The 22,998-nt window shown below is 41.3% G+C and overlaps 1 protein-coding gene across 3 annotated transcripts in view; it reads left to right on the top strand.

The window, feature by feature from the left end:
• Positions 1 to 21,864, top strand: part of MFAP3L (microfibril associated protein 3 like) — a 40,138-nt gene extending 18,274 nt beyond the window's left edge. Inside the window, exons 2-4 of one of the 3 annotated variants that reach the window (XM_008000250.3) lie at positions 2,052 to 2,089; positions 2,171 to 2,482; positions 16,117 to 21,864. In XM_008000250.3, coding sequence (XP_007998441.1) covers positions 2,052 to 2,089; positions 2,171 to 2,482; positions 16,117 to 17,048 — 1,282 coding nt within the window. In that variant the 3' untranslated portion in view covers positions 17,049 to 21,864. The remainder of the gene's footprint in view (positions 1 to 2,051; positions 2,090 to 2,170; positions 2,483 to 16,116) is intronic. The other 2 variants (XM_037993769.2, XM_008000254.3) reach the window with 2 other exon arrangements.
• The last annotated feature ends 1,134 nt before the right edge of the window (positions 21,865 to 22,998 follow it).

Raw genomic sequence — 22,998 nt, 5'->3', positions numbered from 1 at the left:
TCTTTACTCTGCTAGCACAATGTGTTTGCAAGTAGAAAGCCAAATATGGAGAGCCTCTGTTTGAAAACAGAGTATCTTGAGATACGCACTTTAAAATTCAGTTTGATTTTCCATTTGTTGCATTCTCTTTAATTGGGGGAAAAAGTTGTATTTACCACCCATATTTATTAGAACCTATCTCCCAACCTGTCTTGTCTCTGATTCTCCCCCATGGTGTTTAGCCAGGCATCTGCTATGGCTTGGGCACCAGGGAGTCAATAATGAGTGACCCAGCTCTTGCCCTCAATATGCTCACCACAGAATACACCTAAGGGGGCAGCTCATGCCTTCTCAGACTTGAGCCCCTGCAAAGGACCCAGTGCTGAAAGTCATTTATAATTATTTATAATTTATAATAACATTTGAAAGAAAACTCAAGGTCTGGCTTTTAGAAGACATAACTTAAAAACACATTCGAGAAGCATAATTTCAATAAAGGATGCTTTATACAATGTGCTAATAATTCTTGTTTATCAAGGCAACAGTACATACATGTTTGATATACATTTGATTGTGAATCCTTATAATTGTCTTGTACCTGCCCAAGACACACAGCCAGTGAAAGTGGTTCTGTCCAGAATCCTGGCCTTGTCTCTCTCTCACCCGAGGCCATGCTCTTCACAGCTGTTCTGTATTCAATAGGTTAGCTTTCCAACCACAAAGGAAACCACAAGTTTAGCCAAGTAAAGAAAGACATTTGCAAAGTCATGGCAGGGTGTCTATCATGCCACTGCAGTCTGTGCTATCTCCCTTGGCCACAGGGTTTCGGCTGGTGGCGTAATGTGTTGGCTTCCTAGGGCAGGAAAGCACTCCAGTTTAGTGGGTGTATGGAAATCTATGACAAAACAAAACTCTTTTCTTTCCTACTGAAAAAAAATATGATCTGAAGCTAATTTATCATCACCAGGGGCCCCTTCAGTGTTACTGTAAGCAGAATTGAAATAACAACTTCCACCTTTGAAGAAGGCATGACTGTAGGATTAGAATGAAATGGAGGATAGAGGACTAGGTGAAGGTTAGATCTTTGGATATAGAAGTGCAGCCAACCATAATGTCTGGTGATGTTCCCCGGCCTGTGGAAGGCAGATGAGATTGAAACCAGGGCGTACATGAGTGATCTGGAGCCTGTAAGTAACAGTAACACAGAGCAGAGAGCGCTAGATGAGGTGGAGCTCATAGGAGCATGGGAAGTTGAATGAGACAGTAAGGAACATTCTGGAAGCTGTAATGGGGAGTTAGGAGAATGCCAGAGTGATCTGATGCAGTCCTTCCAGATGCCGGCAGAGCCCAAGCCGTGACCAGTGACATAGACTAGAAGTCACGTTTATTGGGAGAGAAGAGGTTAAGGAGCACCCAGGTGAACAATTAGGTCCTCCACAATGAAGGCAGGTAATGTGGAGGAAAGAGGGCTTGTAATGGTAAATGAAAGCAGCCTGAATCCGTTTTTGAGCTCTATGAAGTAAAATACAAATTTAATATACAAAATATATTTGTTCCTATAAAAGCTATATGTTTTGATAGCAAAAAACAAAATTATGATTTCTGTGAGAAATATGATTCACATCCAGAACATCTTATGGTTGTGTTTTGTTTAAAAAGTACGTAGGTTTGACTGGGTGCGGTGGCTGACGCCTGTAATCCCAGCACTTTGAGAGGCCGAGGCAGGTGGATCACCTGAGGTCAGGAGTTTGAGACCAGCCTGGCCAATATGGTGAAACCCCATCTCTACTAAAAATACAAAAATTAGCCAGACATGTTGGTGGGCACCTGTAATCCCAGCTACTTGGGAGGCTGAGGCAGGAGGATTGCTTAAACTTGGGAAGCGGAGGTTTCAGTGAGTCAGGATCGCCCCACCGCACTCCAGCATAGGTGACAGAGCGAGACTCCATATCAAAAAAAAAAAAAAAGTATGTAGATGTTTGTATTTTAGCTGCATTGCTAACATTTTATAGTATTTTTAATGGATGAATGCTAATGTTTATGTATATATATTTTTGTTTCCTTAAAAACAGGTTCTTGCTCAAGTACCAAGTCTATGGACCCAGGACAGGTTTGTCCCATGACCTGCTGTGAACAGTGTGTTGTCTGATAGAAGATTCGGTTGGCAAACCATCTCTCTATTGCCTTACAGAGCAAGCAAAGAAGATGGATCGATTGAAGAGCCATCTGAGTGTGTGCTTTCTACCTTCTGTGCCCTTTTTAATCCTAGTATCCACTCTGGCCACCGCTAAGAGTGTGACTAACAGCACTTTAAATGGCACTAACGTGGTCTTGGGCTCTGTGCCCGTAATCATTGCCAGAACTGACCATATCATAGTCAAGGAAGGGAACAGTGCCTTGATTAATTGTAGTGTTTATGGCATCCCTGACCCACAGTTCAAGTGGTATAATTCCATTGGCAAGCTGCTGAAAGAAGAAGAGGATGAGAAGGAGAGAGGAGGAGGTAGGCTTTAAAGTTGTATCAAATGTCATAATAAAATATAAACAGGAGCTTTGGAGCCAGCACCCATGATGTTAGTTCTTCTCATGCAAATGATTTAAAGATCTCATCTTGTCTTGTTTTTCTAAGGCAGGAGAGCGAATATATGTCCTTAAGGATTCAAAGAAGCAATTAATTCATTTTTTTCATTCATTGACACAAAGACAAAGGACAAACACAGAAGTCTTTTAAAAGGCTTCTTGGAATTTTGTAATATAATACATCCAATACATTATAGAGACAAATGTAAAATGGGTTTTCCTAAGTAATATATTCAATTTTTAAGGGAGTTTTGTTTTCTTTCATGGAGATGGCTGGAATTAACAATATAGCCATTGTTTATCATTAAATGTTCATTTAATTCATTGGCTGTGGATTTAAAGAGCACACTTCTGAAAAGAAACCTCAGTGCAAGTCTCAGCCACTGGCTGGGATCCTTCTGTATTCCTGGAGACCTGGCTGCAGTTTCTAGGCTGAGGCAGGGAGGGAGGGAGGATGCAATAACAAGGAAGGATGTGGGGCAACAGGAGACTGCTTGGTTTTTAATAAATGCATTTGTGACCAAAAAGTGTGAATCACCTCACTCTGGGAAAGACTAGCCAGAGAGAGGATTGGGTCTTCGGGAATCAGTGCATTTCTTGTTTTAGATGCGAGAAGTAATTGTCTGAAAACCCAAGCCTGGTCAGATTGACCAGAAGGAGTTAATCTGCTTTCCTAGGCATTTACTGTGTGAAGTAGAGGGGTTGGGGTGGGGGAGTGAAAAGACCATTGTTCTGAAGTAGCAGCTTATTAGTTTCTTCCATTCACATTGGCCTCCTGTTCCACAATTCTTTAACCAATGAGCAATCCCCAGAAGATTTTCTGCTCCAGGAAAACCTACATTTCAGATCTCTTTCCCTCATGTTATCTTAATTGCCCTGAAAAAAGAATAGAGGCTAATGCTCTATATCTCCTTAGGAGCTAAGTGAATGGAGTTTTCTTGCAGTTGCCTACTTCTGGTTCACAGCTGTCTTCCAAATGGTTAAGGCTGCTAGCTGTCTAATTGGCCGGATTGTGGGGTTTGCTGTAGTGCTGTCACTCACATTGCTTTTGGTTAGCCAGTCAAGGTTGTAGAGCATTATAAAGCTTCTTCCTTTAAGTCAAAAACATTATATATTATGAATCGTGTTTAACCTAGGAGAGTCGAACTTTTACCCACTAAGAGGAATTGTGGGACCATAACAAAGGTAAATTAGAAGGCACCTTGGAGATGTTATAGTTCAAATGCCCCTTTACTGAAATTTGCCCAAAGTCCTGCTGTTACTAAGTGACTATGACTAGGCCTGTAATCCCAGCACTTTGGGAGGCTGAGGCAGGCGGATCACCTGAGATCCAGAGTTTGTGACCAGCCTGGCCAACGTGGTGAAACCCCATCTCTACTAAAATTACAAAACTTAGCTGGGCACGGTGGCACGCACCTGTAATTCCAGTTACTCAGGAAGCTGAGGCAGAATAATCTCTTGAACCCAGGAGGCAGGGGTTGCAGTGAGCAGAGATCACGCCACTGCACTACAGCCTGGGCGACAGAGTGAGACTCTGTCTCAATTTTAAAAAGTGGCTATGACCAGAACCTTTACTACTGACAGTGGAAAGATGAGGGAACACAGCCCCCAGCCCACAGTGGTTTTGGTTCCTACAGCCCCTTCCTCCAGGACAAGTCAGAAGGCAGTGATGTCACACTTGTGAACAGAGGGCAGTAGCCATGGTAACAAAGACACTGCAGCCCAGGTACCTTAGCAGGTCTTTCTGCAGGGCTGAGCCATCGCTAGGGAACCCAGGGCAACTGAATCAAAGGGAACAAAGACCCCAGACCTGGATCTCCCTTTTACATGGACCCTGAAGCAAAGGTTATCCCTGGGTATTAAAGAGCTGGGTTGGGGCACTGAACTCCTCAGTACTAGAGAGGAAGAGAACTGTGGGAAAAGCATAGTGCTGGGGCCTGAATTTCAGTTCCAACATTTTAAGGATTATCCCAAAGTGTAGTATCTTACTGCTTCTGTGTTACATATGTGGTGTCTTAGCAAAAAGGTCCTTAGAACTGCTGACTCAGCATTGGCAAGCTGACTCTGCACCATGCCTCCTTCATCTGTATATTGAGGGCGTTGAACTAGTTCGTAGCTGTATTTGGCTCCATTTTCTTTTGTTTGTGGGTGCTAAGATGGACTATAGTAGTAGCCTGTCAGTAGACTCCAGCCTAGTGGCTGCCAGTCAAAAGCCTTTGGCGCAGAGAACCGCTCCATCAGAATTCAGCACTCTGGTTTGTAGCCAGCAGCCTTGCTGATAAATCAGTTAGCTATTTTAAATCTCTTTAAAACTTTCAAGTTTTAAAAAGAACTCGTGATACTAGTACTTGATGTTCCAGCTCAGCTTTTGTAATTACAATGCATGATGGTAATTTCAGAGCATAAACAACATGGGATAATATACAAAGCAGTGTACCTAACAACCAGGCAATACGCAGAAAACAACAGAAACGAGAGATTCTTGCTCATAAAATATCAGAATCTGAGAGCTGGAATGGCCTATTGGTAAACCCATAGTCTTTAACTTTTCATTTTCGATGGGGGAAATGCCCATATTATAACGTGGACATAGATTTCCATTTTTCAGGCCAATAGGCTAGAAGTTTAAATGGAGCGGTGTTTTTTTTTGTTTTTTGTTTTTTTTTTTAAATAACAAAGAGGTGATTGAATATAGTATGAAAAACACTGGGCCAGGCACGGTGGCTCACGCCTGTAATCCCAGCACTTTGGGAGGCCGAGGTGGGTGGATCACGAGGTCAGGAGATTGAGACCATCCTGACCAACATGGTGAAACCCCATCTCTGCTAAAAATACAAAAATTAGCTGGGTGTGGCAGCACACGTCTGTAATCCCAGCTACTCAGGAGGCTGAGGCAGGAGAATCACTTGCACCTGGGAGGCCGAGGTTGCGGTGAGCCGAGATCGCGCCACTGCACCCGAGCCTGGTGACAGAGTGAGACTCCATCTTAAAAAAAAAAAAAAAAAGGAAAAAGAAAAGAAAAATGATACTAATATCCTAGAACCTTATACACTAAGACTACTGTTAGAACCAAACTAACAAAATTATAATTTTCATTAACAACTGCCATTTACTAAGTCCCTGCACCAAGTGACATGTATTATTTCTAATCCTTATAATAAGCCCGACAGTGAAGTGTTGTTAATCCTCATGTATACAGATGAGAAACCAGGTGAAACCAGAGGATATGACACAACCAGAGTGTGGCCAGCAGGTATTCATTTTCCCTCCGTGACCCACCACATCATCCTTTAGATTCCCATAGGTGAAAAATGGTGAAGAGCCTCTCACCCAGACTGAGTGAATGTGAGAAGAATTCCTAGATGGAAAAGGCATCCTCACTACCAATAGCAAGGTCAGACAGCGTTAGGATTTGTGCCGGAACGTGTGTGTGTACATGGCATGCACCTGCACAAAAAGGCGCTCAAAATCATCGGCGAGTCACTCAGGGAGCACTTGCCATTCGCTTTGTGATTAGACTGGAAAGGAGCAATTTCATGTCTTGTTTCTGCTGAAAAGCTGAGAGAGCTGTTATTCCTGCCGGCCCCTCCAGGCCCAGAGAGAATGGGGCTATTTCCTGTCATTGGCAGGAGCAGCAGCTGGTTTGCTTTGCTTGCCTGGTGCTGTCACTTCAATTCCACAGATCAGGAGAGGCTCATGTGTGATCTCTATCTGGAAGACTTTTGTTTTTGTAGTTCAGCGAGATCCTGTTTGGGGTAGTCCATCCACCATAAAGCAGACAACATGCAACAAGCAATAACCACAAATGGCCATGAAATACACTGTTTTCGGTTTTCCTTTTGCTAGAAGGGAGTAGAAATGTATAGTAGCCAGGAATTAAGTCCTATTTCAGACACTAATTATCCAGTGTATTTTCACTGTTGCTTCTTACTGTGACTTTAAACCATTTACATTAACATTAGCACCTAAGATAAGTAACAAGGGTTTCAAGAAAATCAACTGGTTTCAGCCCTTGTATAAGTTTGAAATTCTTCCATTAAGTTAGGTTTTTTACTTTTGTGGATTTGTTTTCTGTACTCCTCTAGTGCCTGGTTGCCAAAAACAAGCACTGAGTCCACAATTGTCACAACTGCTACTATAGTGCTAGGGAATTCATTATTATAAATTTTGCCTCTAGTTTACATTGCTCTATTGTTTTTATCCCTCTACTTTTGCAGGTTTCTTTGAATAGATTGTAATATGCCTTTTAACTAATTCTGCAAGGGACCATGACAAGCTGTGTCAGCTAGTGTATAGACTGTAGTTACCACCTCCCTACTTAATATTTATATATCAAGAGGTCAGTGTCCATGGCATTAAATGTAAATTATCCTTTACCTCTAAGATCAGTGTAAAGTCCTATATTAACCTGTTATACTGAATTCTTGTTTAGTATATTAAATATTTGAGATTTAAAACAACTCATCAAGGCCAGATGCAGTGGCTCATGGCTATAAGCCCAGCACTTTGGGAGCCCAAGATGGGAGGGTCACTTGAGCCCAGGAATTCAAGATCAGCCTGGGCAACATAGTGAGACCCTGTCTCTATGGAAAGAAAAAAAGTTAGCAGGGCTTGGTGGCACACATCTGTAGTCCCTGCTACTGGGAAGGCTGAGATGGGAGGATTGCATGAGCTTGGGAGTTTGCGGCTGCAGTGAGCCTTGATCACAACACTGCTTTCCAGCCTGGGCAATAGCAAGATCCTATCTCAAAAACACAACATCAAATGGTACCAAACACAATTTATAATTTGTGAACATATTATTTATATATTATTGGAAAATATGTAATTATTAATATATGATTGGAAATTCAGAAGAATCACACTATATAGTCTTTAAGGAAGTTCTTTGACTTTTCTGAACCATGGTTTTCTTGTCTGTGAAATAGAGATAATCCTTTTTTACTAAAAGTGGGATTGTGAGTCTTAAATGCTTAGCAGAGGTACCTGGAACATAGCAAGCTCTCAGTAACTGGCACTGCTATTATTATTGTTAATATTGTACTATATCCTCACAATAATATGTTTCAATTGCTGAAATCCCTGTTTCTTAATACAGTGTGTTTTGTAAAGAAAGGAAAGAGTTTTCTGGGTAATTTAATATTCTCTCAATTTCTCAACCTTTTCAAAACTCAATAAATGCAAAACAAATTCGTATCCCTTAAATGTTATTTGAAATTTCAAAATAATGTCCTGACTGCTATGACAGTGAGTTTGGGATTCTCACCAGAGGCCTCCTTTCCTGGTGCATCACTTCTGCATACAAAGGGCCTTTGATATCTAATGTGCTGCTACCTCAGAAGAAAGCAGTGTATGTGGAAATTACAAAGTATTACGCACCAGATGAACTTTGCATTTGCCTAACCCTGTGGTTCTCAGCTGGAACCGATTTTCTCCACAGAGGACATGTGGCCAAGTCTGGAGACATTTTTGGTTGTCATAACCAGTGGGATCAGGCGGGTTGTGCTCCTGGCTTCAAGTGGGTACAGGCCAGGGGTGCTGCTAAACAGCCTACATTGCACAAGACAGACCCCTACAATAAACAATTATCCAGCCCCAAATGTCAATAGTACCTGAGTTGAGAGACTCTGCTCCTAACCCAAAGGAGCAACCCCTTGGCTAACTAAAGAATCATTCCAAAGTAGATCCCATAGAAGCAGTTTAATTTACATTACTAAGGTTAATTTTCTGAATTGAGCCATATCAAGTGCCAACCTGGTGACCACCGTTTGTGTGTTTCTTCAGTGAACTGTGCTCCACTTGGGATGTGAGCCCAGATAGCTTTAGTCTTAGCAGTGAAAAGACCCTTCCAGATCCATCTCAGATACGGTGACAGCTAAGATTCCCAAAACAGAAGTGATTTATGTGAACTAAGTGTAGGGTGCTCTGATTTTGGAGGACCACCTGTAGCTACTCTCTAGAAAAGACTATTATGAACCCACATGGAATTACATACTTGGCACTTTAAATATTAAGATTACCAGATCAAATTAGCTAGAGGAACAGATGTTTTCTTTTCCAGGAAATAAAAAGACAGTAGGTTCTTTTCAGATATTAATACCTTAAAGTAGAACAGAACTACAGATTCTGAACAGCAAAATCCTTCCATCCCCACCTTCCTGAGTGAAAGCTTAGCTAAGCCTGTATTATCCCAGGCCACCTTTGCTCCGCATGATGTAAGAAATAGCTTGTTAGAGCTGCCCCAGTCCTCTCTGAAGAGGTCTCTTGGGAGGGTTGTGGGTGGGGTTGGGAAGGCACAAGAGCACTTGCAGCTTCTGGGATTCATAACCTGATGCTGCAGTGGCTTCAAGGAGCTGTCATCTTCTGCAGAAGCCTTGTAACAGGTGCAGCCGTGCAGTGCTAAATTTACTTTCAATTATGTTTGGTAAAAAGGCATGAATCCTTTCTCTTCGGTAGCCTATATTTCACAAAATATGTGCCACATTTATAGACACAAACACATATGCACACATCTTGTGCTTCTTCGAAGGGTGCTGATTCTACGCAATCCTTGTTTGAGTGAATGTTGTATTTCATTTATTGTTTGCATAAACATTTATTGGAACTCTCACTATCTGAATGTTTTTAAGTTGGTTTCAAGAAACTGACATACTTGTTTTGGCAGATTTAAATTCTTCTCCTGGAAAAGCATGGGTGTGTGAGGCTTAAGAGCCAAAGTGTCTAAACAGGATAGTTAATACAGTTTTAATCCGTTTATACCACTCATTGGGAATATAGACAAACCACACGTCCATCACTGTTTACACACACACATTCATAAAAAGATGTCTCTGAGGAAAAATAGGTCCTTTTTTTCAAATAAGTGATTGGAAATTTTAAGAGCTTAGCATTTGGGTATAATGTTAATTTTTTTTTTCAGTCAGCTTTCTCAAGTTGAATGTGTAATTTTTAATGCTCAGTGATCCTAAGGTAAACCTGGAAAGATTTAAGGTTTCGGTAGAAGTGATGTTTGGAGAAAAGCTATGATTACAGGATCTGTGGAGGTTGTGCTCTCACTTCCCGTGTGATTCTTCAGTTCAGAATGCATTGCTCATTGCTGCTCCTTGCTGTACAGCAATAATTTACTCAGAAGTTGTTTGTGTGAGCGTTAGTTCTGATGTTGTTGTATGTTGGTTTTGCACTAAGTCACAGTCACCCCTGGACTGTAGAATCTCTTGCTGTTTACAGGTTTAATTGTAACCATAGGATGCTGTTGATCTGTTCTCTCATTGCTAGATGGGCTACCTGGCACTGTCCTGTTGAGGAGACATTGGGCCATACCACGTGGGCATCTCAGGTCAGCTGCCTTCCTGGTGTGGAACTGACCATGGTTATGGCTTCTCCCAGAGAAAGTGAGCTGGGGAGGAAAGCTCTGAACTGTGTCCCTGGGAAGAAACACTGTTCTTAAAAAGATATTTTTATATTACCTTGGTTTGTTTACATCATTAAGTGTTTTTCCAGTCAACCTAGGCTTGCCTGATTTGAAGAATTTCAAGAAGTCTAAGAGTGAGTCATAGGCTACTTTCATTTTAAGTTGTGATCAAATCAACCTTCCAACAGTGTTACCAGCCTGACAACTACCTGCAGTGCATGGGAGTGCCCCTTACCCTACATTCTCAGCAACATTTAAAAAAAAAAAAAAAGGAAAAGCATTAATGAAAGAAGGCTGAGCTAGGCAGGAGTCAGCCATCCAGGCTGCGGTGAGTTGTGTGTGATAGAAGGGCCATGAGCTACTGGGCCTGCCCCTCACACCTACCCAGTCAGGCAGCCGTCACTTTCCACTGCCAGCAATGTCATTAGCGACTCCCCTATATTCTGGCAACCTGAAAGTTGAAAAAGTTGTTTTAAAAATGACTGTAATCTCTATAAATGTAATCATAATTTACATATTAGTGATTTTCTACACAGACACCATTCACATTTCTTGTTTTTGCCAATGATCTGTTCATAGCCTTTTCCTGTTTTTTCTTTTGGGTTTGTCTTGACTTGCTTGATTTATAGTTGTTCATTATGTTTTAGAGTCATTAAGCATTTGTCTGTCAAACATTCTAGAATTTTCTCCCGGTTCGTCATTTGCTTTTAACTTTAATATGGCATATTTTATAGGGAAAAAAATTAATTTAGTGGAAATCTGATCCACTGGTGTTTTCCTTTACAGCTTCTGAGGTGCTTGAAATGCTTTAAAAAGGACTTCCTATTTCAAGGTTATAAAAATATTTTATATCCTCTATTAATTTTATACTTTTAATTTTACATTTAGATCTTCAGAGTAGTTGGAATTTATTTTTATGTATCACATAAAGTAGGAATTTGCCTTTATTTTCTTGCAAATGAACAGTCATCTATCCCAATAGTCTTCCACCCCACCCCCCCCCCCACCCCGCAATTTGAAACGCAGTCGTCTTCATGTTTAAACTTCCTATGCTTGGCTGCATCTGCTTCTGGACTTTCAGGTTTCCTCCACTGATTTAATCAGAGTTCACACAAGGCCTTATTGGGAAATGGAGCAAGACTTGAGGATAGGGTCTTAACTGGGGTAAGTGTGTGAGCCTGGGACTTGGGGTGGGGAGAAAGGAGGTCTTGCAGGCGAAAGGGAGCATGTGGGAAGGTCCTGTGGCCCCTCTTAAGAAATACAGTAAGGCAAACCTGTCAGGGGAAAAGTCATATAAATGAGGTTGGGAAGCAGGCGGGGCTCCCGTTCTCCTGCAGGATAGATATAAAGCTCTTGCACATTTGGGGGCCCTCCTGTAATCTGGCCCTGCCTTCCTCCATCTGAGCCCTTCTCGGTTTTCTAGTGGTCAGCTCCAGCGGCTCACAGTGTTCTCTCTCGTGCTCATGTGCTCCCTGTGACCTCAAAAGTTCTTTCTCTTTTACTCCCATTCCTCTCCCTACCTGTGCCAGCGGATCTGGGTTACCAGTGGCCTCCTCTAGGAAGCCCTTGCTCTCTGTCCCCTTTAGTCCCTCCCAGATGCCATTATACTTACCACATGATGCTGTGGTTGTGTCTCAGCATCTGTTTTTCTTTTGGAACTTGATTTTTTTTATTGCAGTCAGGGGTCATGTCTAACTCATCTTTGTGTTCTCATCATCCAGCATGGAGCTTGAAACATAGACAGTTTGCTCAATGATATTTGTTGACTGAATTAGTGAACAAGATAAAAAAAGATCACTGCCCTTCTACAAATGTCAGCTTTGTTGTGTGGCATAACCCATGCACTGCAGTACAGCTCAGAAACAACATCTGCTAGCTTTTGTCTTTGCAAAGGAGAGACTATCACCACAACACTGTTATCCACCTCTAGGAGATTTTCACATTTAACTCTTGTGCCTGGAGTTTCTTGGTGAAGACTGTGACAGGTCTCTGGCAATTTCTAGTCTCCAGGAGACATGAGATGCAGCAGCCTTTGTCCTGCAGCTTGTGTGAGCATTTTAGTCTAAAGCCTCAGGTGTGCATCACCTTCCAGAACAGGAGCAGAGAGAGAGGGGATGGACGAAGGGCATTTCCGGGGGGGGGGGGGGGGGGGAGGGGGGCGTGGCTACAGTCTGCCCAAGGAACAGGAAGTGTGTGACTGAGCCCAAGTGCAGGAGGAGCGTGAGAGTCTTTCTTCTTCTATTCAGAAGGTCATAGCGAAATGGCTGCCTCTGTTGTTTCCTCCAAAATCATCGCATGTAGAACTGAGTTGGCATCCACTGCTGACATTTTGAGTTTTATTTCTGCTGAAGTGATGCAGCTTCATGAACATTCAGTGCATAAGCTTGACATTCCCACTCAGTTACAGTTTAAAATGCATGGGAACTGCACTGTGTATCCCCACTTCACGTGTAAAGCACCGAAGATCTGTGATAGTCACCGTAGGTGTTCGTATAACTTTCTGGCAGCTGAAGTCGGGACCCTTCTAGAATGAGTCGCAGGGCCAGGTATTTATAGACGGATGCAAATGGTAACATGCAGCAGCAAGAACGTTTTCGAGATGTTCCTGTCTGGACAGGTGCCGTGTGGATGGAGATTCTTCTTGAGCATGAGTCCAAAGCTGATGTGGGAGGAGTCTCCAAACAGAATTTGCACCATCTTTAGTTTTCGGAGCTGTATATGGCAGTGGAATGTGCAGAAATCTTTATTTTTCACTAATGAAAGGGCAGGCTGAGGCTGAGAGGAAATATTTGGGGTCTTGGTTCCCAGAACAAATTAATGTATTGGCCTTTACAAAAAAAGGGGGTGGGGAATACAGACATACATAACCTTCGAGGCTGCAGGACCTTAGTTTCCTTCTATGCTAGTCTTAGAACTGTGTTGACTTGCAAAAACTTGGGCTGCTTTGTGGTCTGGTAATAGTATATTCTCATCCAGGTCACATACTCATTTTACCATATCTCACCCAACAGAATTCTAAGTGACATTAACATTACATTAACCTGGCCAGGTGCGGTGGCTCACGCTTGTAATCCCAGCACTTTGGGAGGCCGAGGTAGGTGGATCACGAGGTCAGGAGATCGAGACCATCCTGGCTAACACGGTGAAACTCCGTCTCTACTAAAAATACAAAAAAAATTAGCCGGGCGAGGTGGCAGACGCCTGTAGTCTCAGCTACTCGGGAGGCTGAGGCAGGAGAATGGCGTGAACCCAGGAGGCGGAGCTTGCAGTGAGCCGAGATTGCACCACTGCATGCCAGCCTGGGCGACAGAGTGAGACTCCATCCAAAAAAAAAAAAAAATTATCTTAACCCATAAAATACAGATTATTGTTTCAAGAGGAATCTAGTAATGGACTGAAAACGAAAGAGATGTTTTGGTATCCTTGTCCTCCATTGGAAACAGGAAATTGCTGGCAGAGAGAGCTGTGATGATCTCATTTAGCTAGTTTGTTAGCGTACAGCGCTATAGGTAATAACCCAACTGCTTTAGGATTATAATATGTGCATTCGTATTTGTCGTGGTTTATAGTTAATATAGTTCACAGATACATGACTGGGCTTTAAACTTTCAGAATAAATAAAATTAAGTATTGGATAAAGTATATGGAAACCATTAAGTCTGGGGACCCACTGTGCTGGGTTAAGAATCTGAATATAGTCCTAAGTAGTAATTTATCTGTTAGACATCTCACAGATTGCCCCAAAACGAACTACACATGTCACCGAATTAGACTGCATTTGATTCCAAGCTATGCCCCTTTTAACAGTGTCATAAGGAACGTTTGAAGGGTCTGTAAGTAGTTGTCTGAATTGAACTGTTTGGTTGTAGATTAGATAAATACATATCAGTAGACAATTAAAAGCATATCTGAAAACTCTAAAAGTTCACGTTCAGGAACATTTTAAAATATTCAATAGAGGAAAGCATTGGGATGTTGTAACTCGTATTTTCACATTTTATGTTTCTGTAACACTTAGAACATAATTATTACTAAAGTTGTTACTTAGGTTTGGGGGAAAAGCTGTTGATACTACCATCAGATGCCTGTCTTGTTAGTGTTCTCTTCTTCTGTATCCAGGTTCAGACTACTTTTTCCTTATATTTATAGATAATTGTTCCAAAAAGTGGTACAGATGGGGAGGAGGTAAACAAACTGATCCTAACCATTCTTCACACAAATAACCTCACCTTCTCACCCTCCTCCACTCTATTTTCTGCTATATTTTCCAACAAAAGGAAGGTAAATATGAGAAACTGCAAGCATAGCCTGTAAGTCTCTAGAACCCAATGTCTTCTGTATGGAATAAGCTTTCAATCAGTTAGTTTTGTTCTGTTTTTGTCCATGCCTGCTGCAGTCTACTTTTATGAGACATGCAAATTATAAGAAAATAAATTGAAAAGTATTTACCTTAAAAAAGGTAACTTTCCTGGCCTCAGGTCATTGTATATTTGAATAAATCTGCAGCTGAAATATCAAAATCTGTGTTCCTGGAATGAAAGTGGTAGAAGCCTTGCCCATGCCCCATCTGAATTAGCGAGAATTTCACAGACCGAGTAGGTTGGTTTGTTCATACACATTCACAAGAAGCTGAAAATTCACTCGATTTTCCAAACCAGTGTATTCTACTCTTGGAGGAAATACACTGACTGAATTGTTAGAAGAGGGTTACTCAGGGACACCAGAAACTGCTCTTCACAGATGTTCTTTCAGAAGGCACAGTCATGTGACAACATCCACCAAGAGGCTCCCACCGGATTTGCCCTGGCCAGTGGGCAGGAGGAACTGTAGAACCCCAGGAGGTACCTCATTGGCGCATCCAGCTTCCTTAAGAAAGTTCCTTGGAGCAGAGGACACTGCGGGAGAACAGGCCTTCTGTTGCCTTATTCCATAGTCCACTGGATTAACAAAACAAAAAAAAATGCTTTTGGGAATTACCAGGCCTTCTATTAGAATTAAAACAATACCATAAGGAGAGCAAACAAATAATATACAGTGCAATAATAGATACTTAAAAGGAAACTATGTGTTCAGTTGCCCCAGCTCTCAGGAGAGGTTTCTCTGGTCGGCTCCGGGAACTAGAATGTTTTTATGGAGAAATATCTGCCTGTTCCTTAGAACTCCCCAAAAACCTAACTGGGATCTTCATTTGCTCTATGGGACAGTCCAGGGAGGTAGCAGGGTTTCAGAAGGGCTGAGACCTAACACCCTGAAGCCACACCTAGTATCGTGTTTCACAGGGGTCTTTGACCTACAGGTAGATGGGCAGGCTAAATTCAAACCAAAGTGTTTCACTGGATTCAAAATACCATTCCAGAGGCAATGCTAGATCCTTTCCAGAGAGGGCAGTGGGGATAAGAAAACTCGCATGTATTATCAATATGTGTCCTCCTTCGTGTCAAGCTTATTTTCAACTTGATGGATCTGTAATTTATTTGCAAGGCTAAACCAAATTGATATTAATTCCTATCCAGCCTCTGAATACTCACATTGTTAGCTTGTAACTTTAAATAGTATAGATAATTGCGGAGTCTCAAAATGAATGACACAAATTATGTTTTCATTAACTGAGATCATACAAGGATTACTTCAGTCTTAAATTAGAGAAACTCAGGTAAACAATTTAATTGCATTAACCTCCCCAGTGAACATATATTCAATAGAGGCATGCTTACTGGCAGGTTAGAGAATCAGTTGCTTTTGAAGTTAAGGAGCTCTTCAATAAGAGCACAGTGCTTTCCAGATTGTTTATTTCTCTCTTTTTTCACTAGGATGTAGAGTTAGACAATGTGGTTTGGTAGTTAAGAGTGCAGCCTCTGGAACTCGAGTTCATCTTCCAGTTCTACGGCTTCCAAGCTGGTGCCCTTGGGAATGTTGTCTAACCTGACTGTGCCTCAGTTTCCTCATCTTGTAAAACAGAGGCAGTGTCAGGGGCCACCTTGCAGAGTTATTGTGAGGATTCAATGAGCTGATGCATGTCACTGCCTGCCACATAGTAAGCACGTGAAGTAGATGTTCATAGTAGTAGATATTCTTAGACACGTGTCAGTTTGTAGTCATGGGAGCTCTGTGTCCTTGGTTGAATTTTCTTCTCTCCCTTCCGACAGGAAAATGGCAAATGCACGACAGCGGCCTTCTGAACATCACCAAGGTATCCTTCTCAGACCGAGGTAAATACACGTGCGTGGCTTCCAACATCTACGGCACTGTGAACAACACGGTGACCTTGCGCGTCATCTTCACCTCTGGAGACATGGGTGTCTACTACATGGTCGTGTGCCTGGTGGCCTTCACCATCGTCATGGTCCTCAATATCACCCGCCTGTGCATGATGAGCAGCCACCTAAAGAAGACCGAGAAGGCCATCAATGAGTTCTTTAGGACCGAAGGTGCAGAGAAGCTGCAGAAGGCGTTCGAGATCGCCAAGCGCATCCCCATCATCACCTCTGCCAAAACTCTAGAGCTTGCCAAAGTCACCCAGTTCAAAACCATGGAGTTCGCCCGCTACATCGAAGAGCTTGCCAGGAGCGTGCCTCTGCCGCCTCTCATTATGAACTGCAGGACTATCATGGAGGAGATTATGGAGGTGGTTGGGCTGGAGGAGCAGGGGCAGAATTTTGTGAGGCATACTCCAGAGGGCCAGGAGGCTGCAGACAGGGATGAGGTCTACACAATCCCCAACTCTCTGAAGCGGAGCGACTCCCCCGCCGCCGACTCGGATGCCTCATCGCTGCACGAGCAGCCTCAGCAAATTGCCATCAAGGTGTCAGTTCACCCACAGTCCAAAAAAGAGCATGCAGATGACCAAGAGGGTGGACAGTTTGAAGTCAAAGATGTAGAGGAGACAGAACCGTCGGCTGAGCATTCCCCTGAAACTGCAGAGCCTTCTACTGATGTCACATCCACCGAGCTAACATCAGAAGAGCCAACACCTGTTGAGGTACCAGATAAGGTACTGCCGCCAGCTTACCTGGAAGCCACAGAGCCAGCAGTGACACATGACAAAAACACCTGCATTATTTACGAAAGCCATGTCTAATACCAACCCCGAAAAGCTATGCATATCAAGAAAATCAGGGGCTGCTCCTTGTAATACAGATGTAGTACGCACTTGCCGCTAAGCCTTACCAGGAGACTCTCATCCGTTAGGTAGGAGTGATGCCACTTTAAAAGGAGAAACACCTGCCTGCAGTGAATGGGACTGGAATTTCCCCAGTAGAAAAGGATGCGAGAAACATCAGGGTGCAGAATTGATATCAGACAGAAGGTGTCTATGTGATAATGAGTTTTAGAGGCCGATCTCTGCCAAATACCTTAATTGGTGATGCCTTCTTGGCAAAGAGTACACCACTGTAAGATATTCTGAGCTCAAGAACCCTGTCCAATGCACCCTGAATTGCTTTTCCTTTTAAAAAGTGTAGGTCTGCTACAATAGCAAATGCACATATGTGGGTTTTTTGCACTTTCTTCTCAGTTTTGATTACTTTCGCTGTTCCTTTATAATGGGGTCATTGTTATTAATACTGATTGTTCTTTCTGGTTTAGTCCTCATTGCCATTTTTGTCCTCATTTTCCCCTAGAACACGTACCTCAGAGACTTTGGTATCAGTCACCAGTACCAGGGCTGATATCTACAAGTCACATTACATTTGTCATGTTCCAAAGTAGTTATGAGGCTTGTTTGTTTGTTTGTTTGTTTGTTTTTTTCATTCCCCAGGCCTATTTTCATAGATTGCTTTTTTTTGTTTGTTTCCAACGAAGCTGCTGTTGTGAAACTGAGAAAAACTTTGCCCCGGAATAGCACTTTAATAGTTAAAAATGTGTTTACCTGTCTGATTCAGAGAGCCTTTTGGTGAGTTCAGCTGAGATGTAGAGGGAGATTGTAAAAGATTAAATATACCCACACCACCCACGAAAGTCACTTTTTATGTTGAAGTTACATCATCCTCCAAATAAAGACTGATTCTTTACCTGGAAAATGTATTGCTTCCAAAGACATAGGATTCAATGTATTCCTGTAGGTTATAGAATATTGGTTGGCTTCCAAACAGGCTTGCAGGGACCAAATGCTGTTGGATGACACATAACCAGGTCCAGTTTTTGTGAACTGCATAGCTGACTTGGTTGTCCTTAAAGGGGAGAGTGAAAGGTTAGGGTAATAGCAAAGGGAACTGTGCCATCAAATTTTATGCCAAAATTGTTGAATAATTATTCAGTCCTGCAAGAAAGTGGTTATATGTGAGGTGCATGACCTTATGGAAAGAAGACAAAATTAGTCATCCAAAGGCTTAATACCCACTGTGCCAATAACCAGCTGCCTGACTTTTGACAAGTCTGGGCCTCAGGTCCCTTATCCATAGAAGGGGCAGATGAGATGAGCTCTGAGCACCATTGGAATGGTCTCGCTGTCTCACAGAACCAAACCGATATTAACATCCTTGCTCCTTTTCACAATCACTTTAAAGTTTTTTGCATTCATCTCTTGGTCCACCTAACATTTTCATGCTGCATTACTTAAATATGTTGGTTTTCAGAAATTGTAGCATTTTAAACAAATTGTGGATCTTCTCCTTCCAAAAAAACCATTAGGACCACATCTGCAATTAAGATTTAATATTGGTGAGAATGAGTGGTGTTATTTAATTTTCCCTTATAAGCAAAGGAGACAGTAACCTTAATACACTCATAGGGGCCTTGGCCACATCAGGTAGTGGGGTTGTGATGTCCAAGATTGCATGGACCACATTGGTGATGAGAGTAGACCCAGATGTTTAGTCCTCACTCTGTCACCATCTGAGGAAGTGACCTTGGACAACTCCTTTCCTCTCTCTGGGGTTTAATCTTTTTCATCTGTAAAATATGCAGGTAGTATTCGAGGGTCTACAGGATCCCTTCTATTGGAAACATTTATAGTTTTATGGAAAGTTTGCAGTCTTCCAGGATAACCTACCCCCATTACATGAGACAAGCAAAAATGGGTCCATGAAGTTGGGTGCTTTTGCCATCCAAACTTTACAACGAACATTATCTGGCTCTGTAATTGAGGGCAGTGGGTTTGGCTTTAAACTTAGCCTTGATTTGTTTATGTATAGATAACTGTTGTAGAAGGTGATAGGACTAGTTATGGAGTTTGATTAGACATCTCTTGAAAAGTACTGAACTGTTGACTTCTGGTTAGAAGTGCTTTGGGCAGTCACATAAAGAAATGAGCAGTGAGAAATCAGGAGAAATTATGACTCCTGTTCAGGCTCTCAGGACTAGCATCATATGTTTTTGGGTTGCGGAAAAGTTTTAACGCCACCTCTTAGGATATAAAAATTTTCCAGTTGTCATGGAGGTCCACAAATTTATTTACCATGGGTTTATATGTCCAAAGCGACAACAGAGGACTTACGTTCATTTTGTGATAATGTATGAATGTTACCCCATTCTATTCCGTTGTCATTCCACCCAAACCCGTGTGCAGGTTTCCACATGGAAGCAACAGGAGAAGGCATCCATTCCACCTAGACACTGAATAGTGATAATAAGCTAAAAGTGGGCAGATTTTCAGTGGAGCAAGAGCAGAAATACGTGGCCAAAGAATGTTTCCCGATTGGTTTTGCTGCTTTAGACTGCAGTGGGAAGAGCTTATGTAGATTTTCAAAACTTTCTCCCTCTTGAAGGCATCGTAATGCTCTCAGTTTTGATAGTAGCTGACATAAAGGGAGGTTGACTTAAAATGGGAATTTCTCCTTCCAAAAATGCTACACTCTTCCTATCCATCCTACAGCTTCTTTATGAGATAAGAGAGGCCCTCCTGCTAGAATATGAAATGCAGAAGACCTCACGACTTTCAGCTGATTTTTCAAATACAAAGTGAACTGTTCAGCTTCATAGTAATTCATGTGAGCGTGACCGAACGTGTGTGCATACACACTCATGCACATTGGACTCATTTGGGCAGTTTTAAAAGCTTGACACTAAATCCAAAGCCTCGTCCTTTGGGTCGTATGTAGTCATTCGTAAAATCAACTTCTGGCTTCTGAGTCATCCTGCTCCTATCTCTAGCAATGTTTTTCTTGAAATTCTGAAAATGATTCAAATATGTGTGTATATTTAATTCACTTAGATGATCTGTAAACTTGGATGGTATTTATTCTAAATGGGGAAAACAATTTTATATGGAAAATCTATGTAATTTATAATGGTTTTGTTTTATATATTATATTTTCATATCTTTAGGGCACATCTACTATCCTCATCTTTTTGTATACCATACTTAGCAAAAAGAAATACTAATACTTGACTAAAATCTCTAGGAACCAAATGGGATACTTGTGATATATAACTTATAGAAATCGCTCTAAAAATCTCTGAATGTCTCATCCATCCCAAGCATTACTGTGCTATGTCATTATGTCCAGAATGATTTGTCTTGGACGCTTATGAGCATTCCTTTTTCACAACTAAGGCTGAAAGACCTGACATCTCACACAATGGGGTTCTGGAATTCCCCTTTCCTCATTTATCTGTTTTTATTGTTTGTTTCATTTTTAATTGCACAAGTCTATGTTGTCTAAACTTTGTTTTGAAGGGCAAGTGTGAGATAACAAGAAAGCAATGTGATAGAAAGACTGAATGAATTTAACCATGGCTATGTAAATTATTTTAATGGACTGGTAAGATGTTTCAAGTCTAATGCTTGGATCTTTATTTACTGGTGATCTAGGATCTGCTCAGCTCTTTAGCACATGAAGAAAATGTCAGGTGCAAAGGACATTTGCATGTTTTGAACAGCACGCTCTAAGCCCAGTGCAGCCAACACAGATTGACTTGACTATAGAAACACCAATTCCAGCTGCTGGAAGAACTGGTTTAGAGGGGCAAACCAGATACCTTTTATTCTGCCCTAGGAAATACAGTGTTGATCAGTGCTAAAACTCTTCAGTAGTAGTCACTGTGGTTCTTTTCCTTTCAGTGTTTCATTTGGTACCAAAATGGAGCATTTACCTTATATTTCAGATACTCTGTTTTCTTAGCATTGTTCAGATACTTTCCTTTATTGCTCTTCACATCTCCTTTTGGCAGTCACTTGAGTAATTCTATAAATGTTTCTATTCTTGGTTTTTAAACCAAGTTGTTCGTAGTCTTTAAATACCTACCAAATCTCATCATATTTTCACACCCATATCTTGGGCATCAAGATACTGGTCATTTAAAAAAATCCTTTAGTAGATAACGCAGTTTATTTTCCTAATGACATTTTTGGGGTTTCTTCATTGATCAACCAGGTTTGGGTTAAACAAATCAATTGTGGGGGAAAAATCAGATAAAACAATTGCTTATTGTATTTTCTAAAGGACTGAGCATTTATCTTTTATTCAAGAAGATACCATATGAGAATGATAATGATCTTTAACAGATTTTTTGGAGATGGAATTTATAAAGAGGCTAATACTAAGAATACTACAATCAAAATTGAAGCTAGAGAATGTAAAAATAGAAAGTAAATAGTTCTGATAATATTCTGGCATAAATTATTTTTATTTAGCCAATAAAATAGCCTCCAAATGTGTATCTCAGACACCATAGAGCTGCTAACAGTGAGAGTCAAGGAAGATGTTTGTACTTAGATTTCGTTTGTTGTATTTCACTAGTTCTGGATGTCCTTTGTTAAAATTGGAAAATGGAAAAATGCCTCTAGACAGAAATGTCAATCTGGTGATTTTGTGAACTGTAAAATGTTCCCTTTTAAAAATAAAGATGTAAACAAATGACTCATACATAAGTTGATATTACAGTAGCAAAAACAGAAAACCATGTGATCCATCCTGTATTTTGATTGATGCTTTAATAAAGGGTTTGCACAGGTGTGTGGAATGTGTGTTGTGTCCCACCTGAAGGGTGTGTAACTGTGGCTTGACTCATTCTTTCCAGTGGTATAAAACCTGCAATCTGTTCTTACCCCTACCTTGTGCATCTGCAGCATTTCTTGGGAAAAGAGAAAAATGAAGTAATTTGTATTTAAAACCTGCATAATTTTGTCCCACTACAGAAGCCTAACTCTGTACTGACAAATCTTATAGCAATCGATTTTAATCTATATCAAGAAATAATTTTTAGCACATCACATCGAGCTAGGTTTAGAGAATCCAAGAAAGAAACTCACATCCCTAAAACATTCCACAGGGAGAAGGCATCAGTAGCAGAAATGCCACGAAGCATCTAAACAACACCAAATCCAAGAACATGCTAAGTAGGTTCATTTGACAATCAGTAAACAGCAAAGATGAAATTCCTCTTGGATGAGATGATTTTGTGGAGTGTATATAAGTGAACCAAGAAAGGAGACTACCAAATGGAGAGTGCAACAAAAGAAATGGGTGGCAAATCAGTATTGTGCAGGGCAGACCAAACAGGCAAACCGAATAGCTGAGTGAGTTATCCAATAAACAGTGCTTGTAGCCATCCACAGGTTTGCTCAGGTGAAAAAGGATTTAAGCAGATTTCACTGGCATAAATGGAAAAACTAACAGCGTGTCATCACAAACGAGGAAACAGGAAACTTTTGTCCTAACAGGAAATTCTTGCTGATCCCTATTTTCAAGACCAGAACAAACTGCTAATTTTTTTTTTTTTTTCAGGTTTTGGAATGCCATGTTCTGCGTGGGTCTAAAAGGGATGTATCAGCCAGGCTTAACATTAACAAATGATTTTCAAAGATGCGTGTAGTCACAGAGTTGGAAAATACATGTGAGGGTATCTGATTTATTTCAAGATTTGTATTATACAAATTTATTCTACAATATCCCTGGCAAGTAGTAGTTCAGCTCTGTCTGAAAATCTCTGAGAAAGGGGGAGCATATGATCTCATGTGTGTTCTGTTGTTAGGTGTTAAGTGCTGAGTTAAAAATCCTAATAGGTTCCCCACCAGTCCTTGTTGAGACATCTGGAGCTGGAAGCATGAGTTAGTCCTGCCACAATAAAATTGTCTTTACTGTCAAGAC

Source organism: Chlorocebus sabaeus, chromosome 7 (assembly GCF_047675955.1).
Source record: "Chlorocebus sabaeus isolate Y175 chromosome 7, mChlSab1.0.hap1, whole genome shotgun sequence".
Classification (NCBI taxonomy): domain Eukaryota; kingdom Metazoa; phylum Chordata; class Mammalia; order Primates; family Cercopithecidae; genus Chlorocebus; species Chlorocebus sabaeus.
Note: the sequence above shows the minus strand (reverse complement) of the source record. Positions and strands in the feature narration are given on the sequence as shown.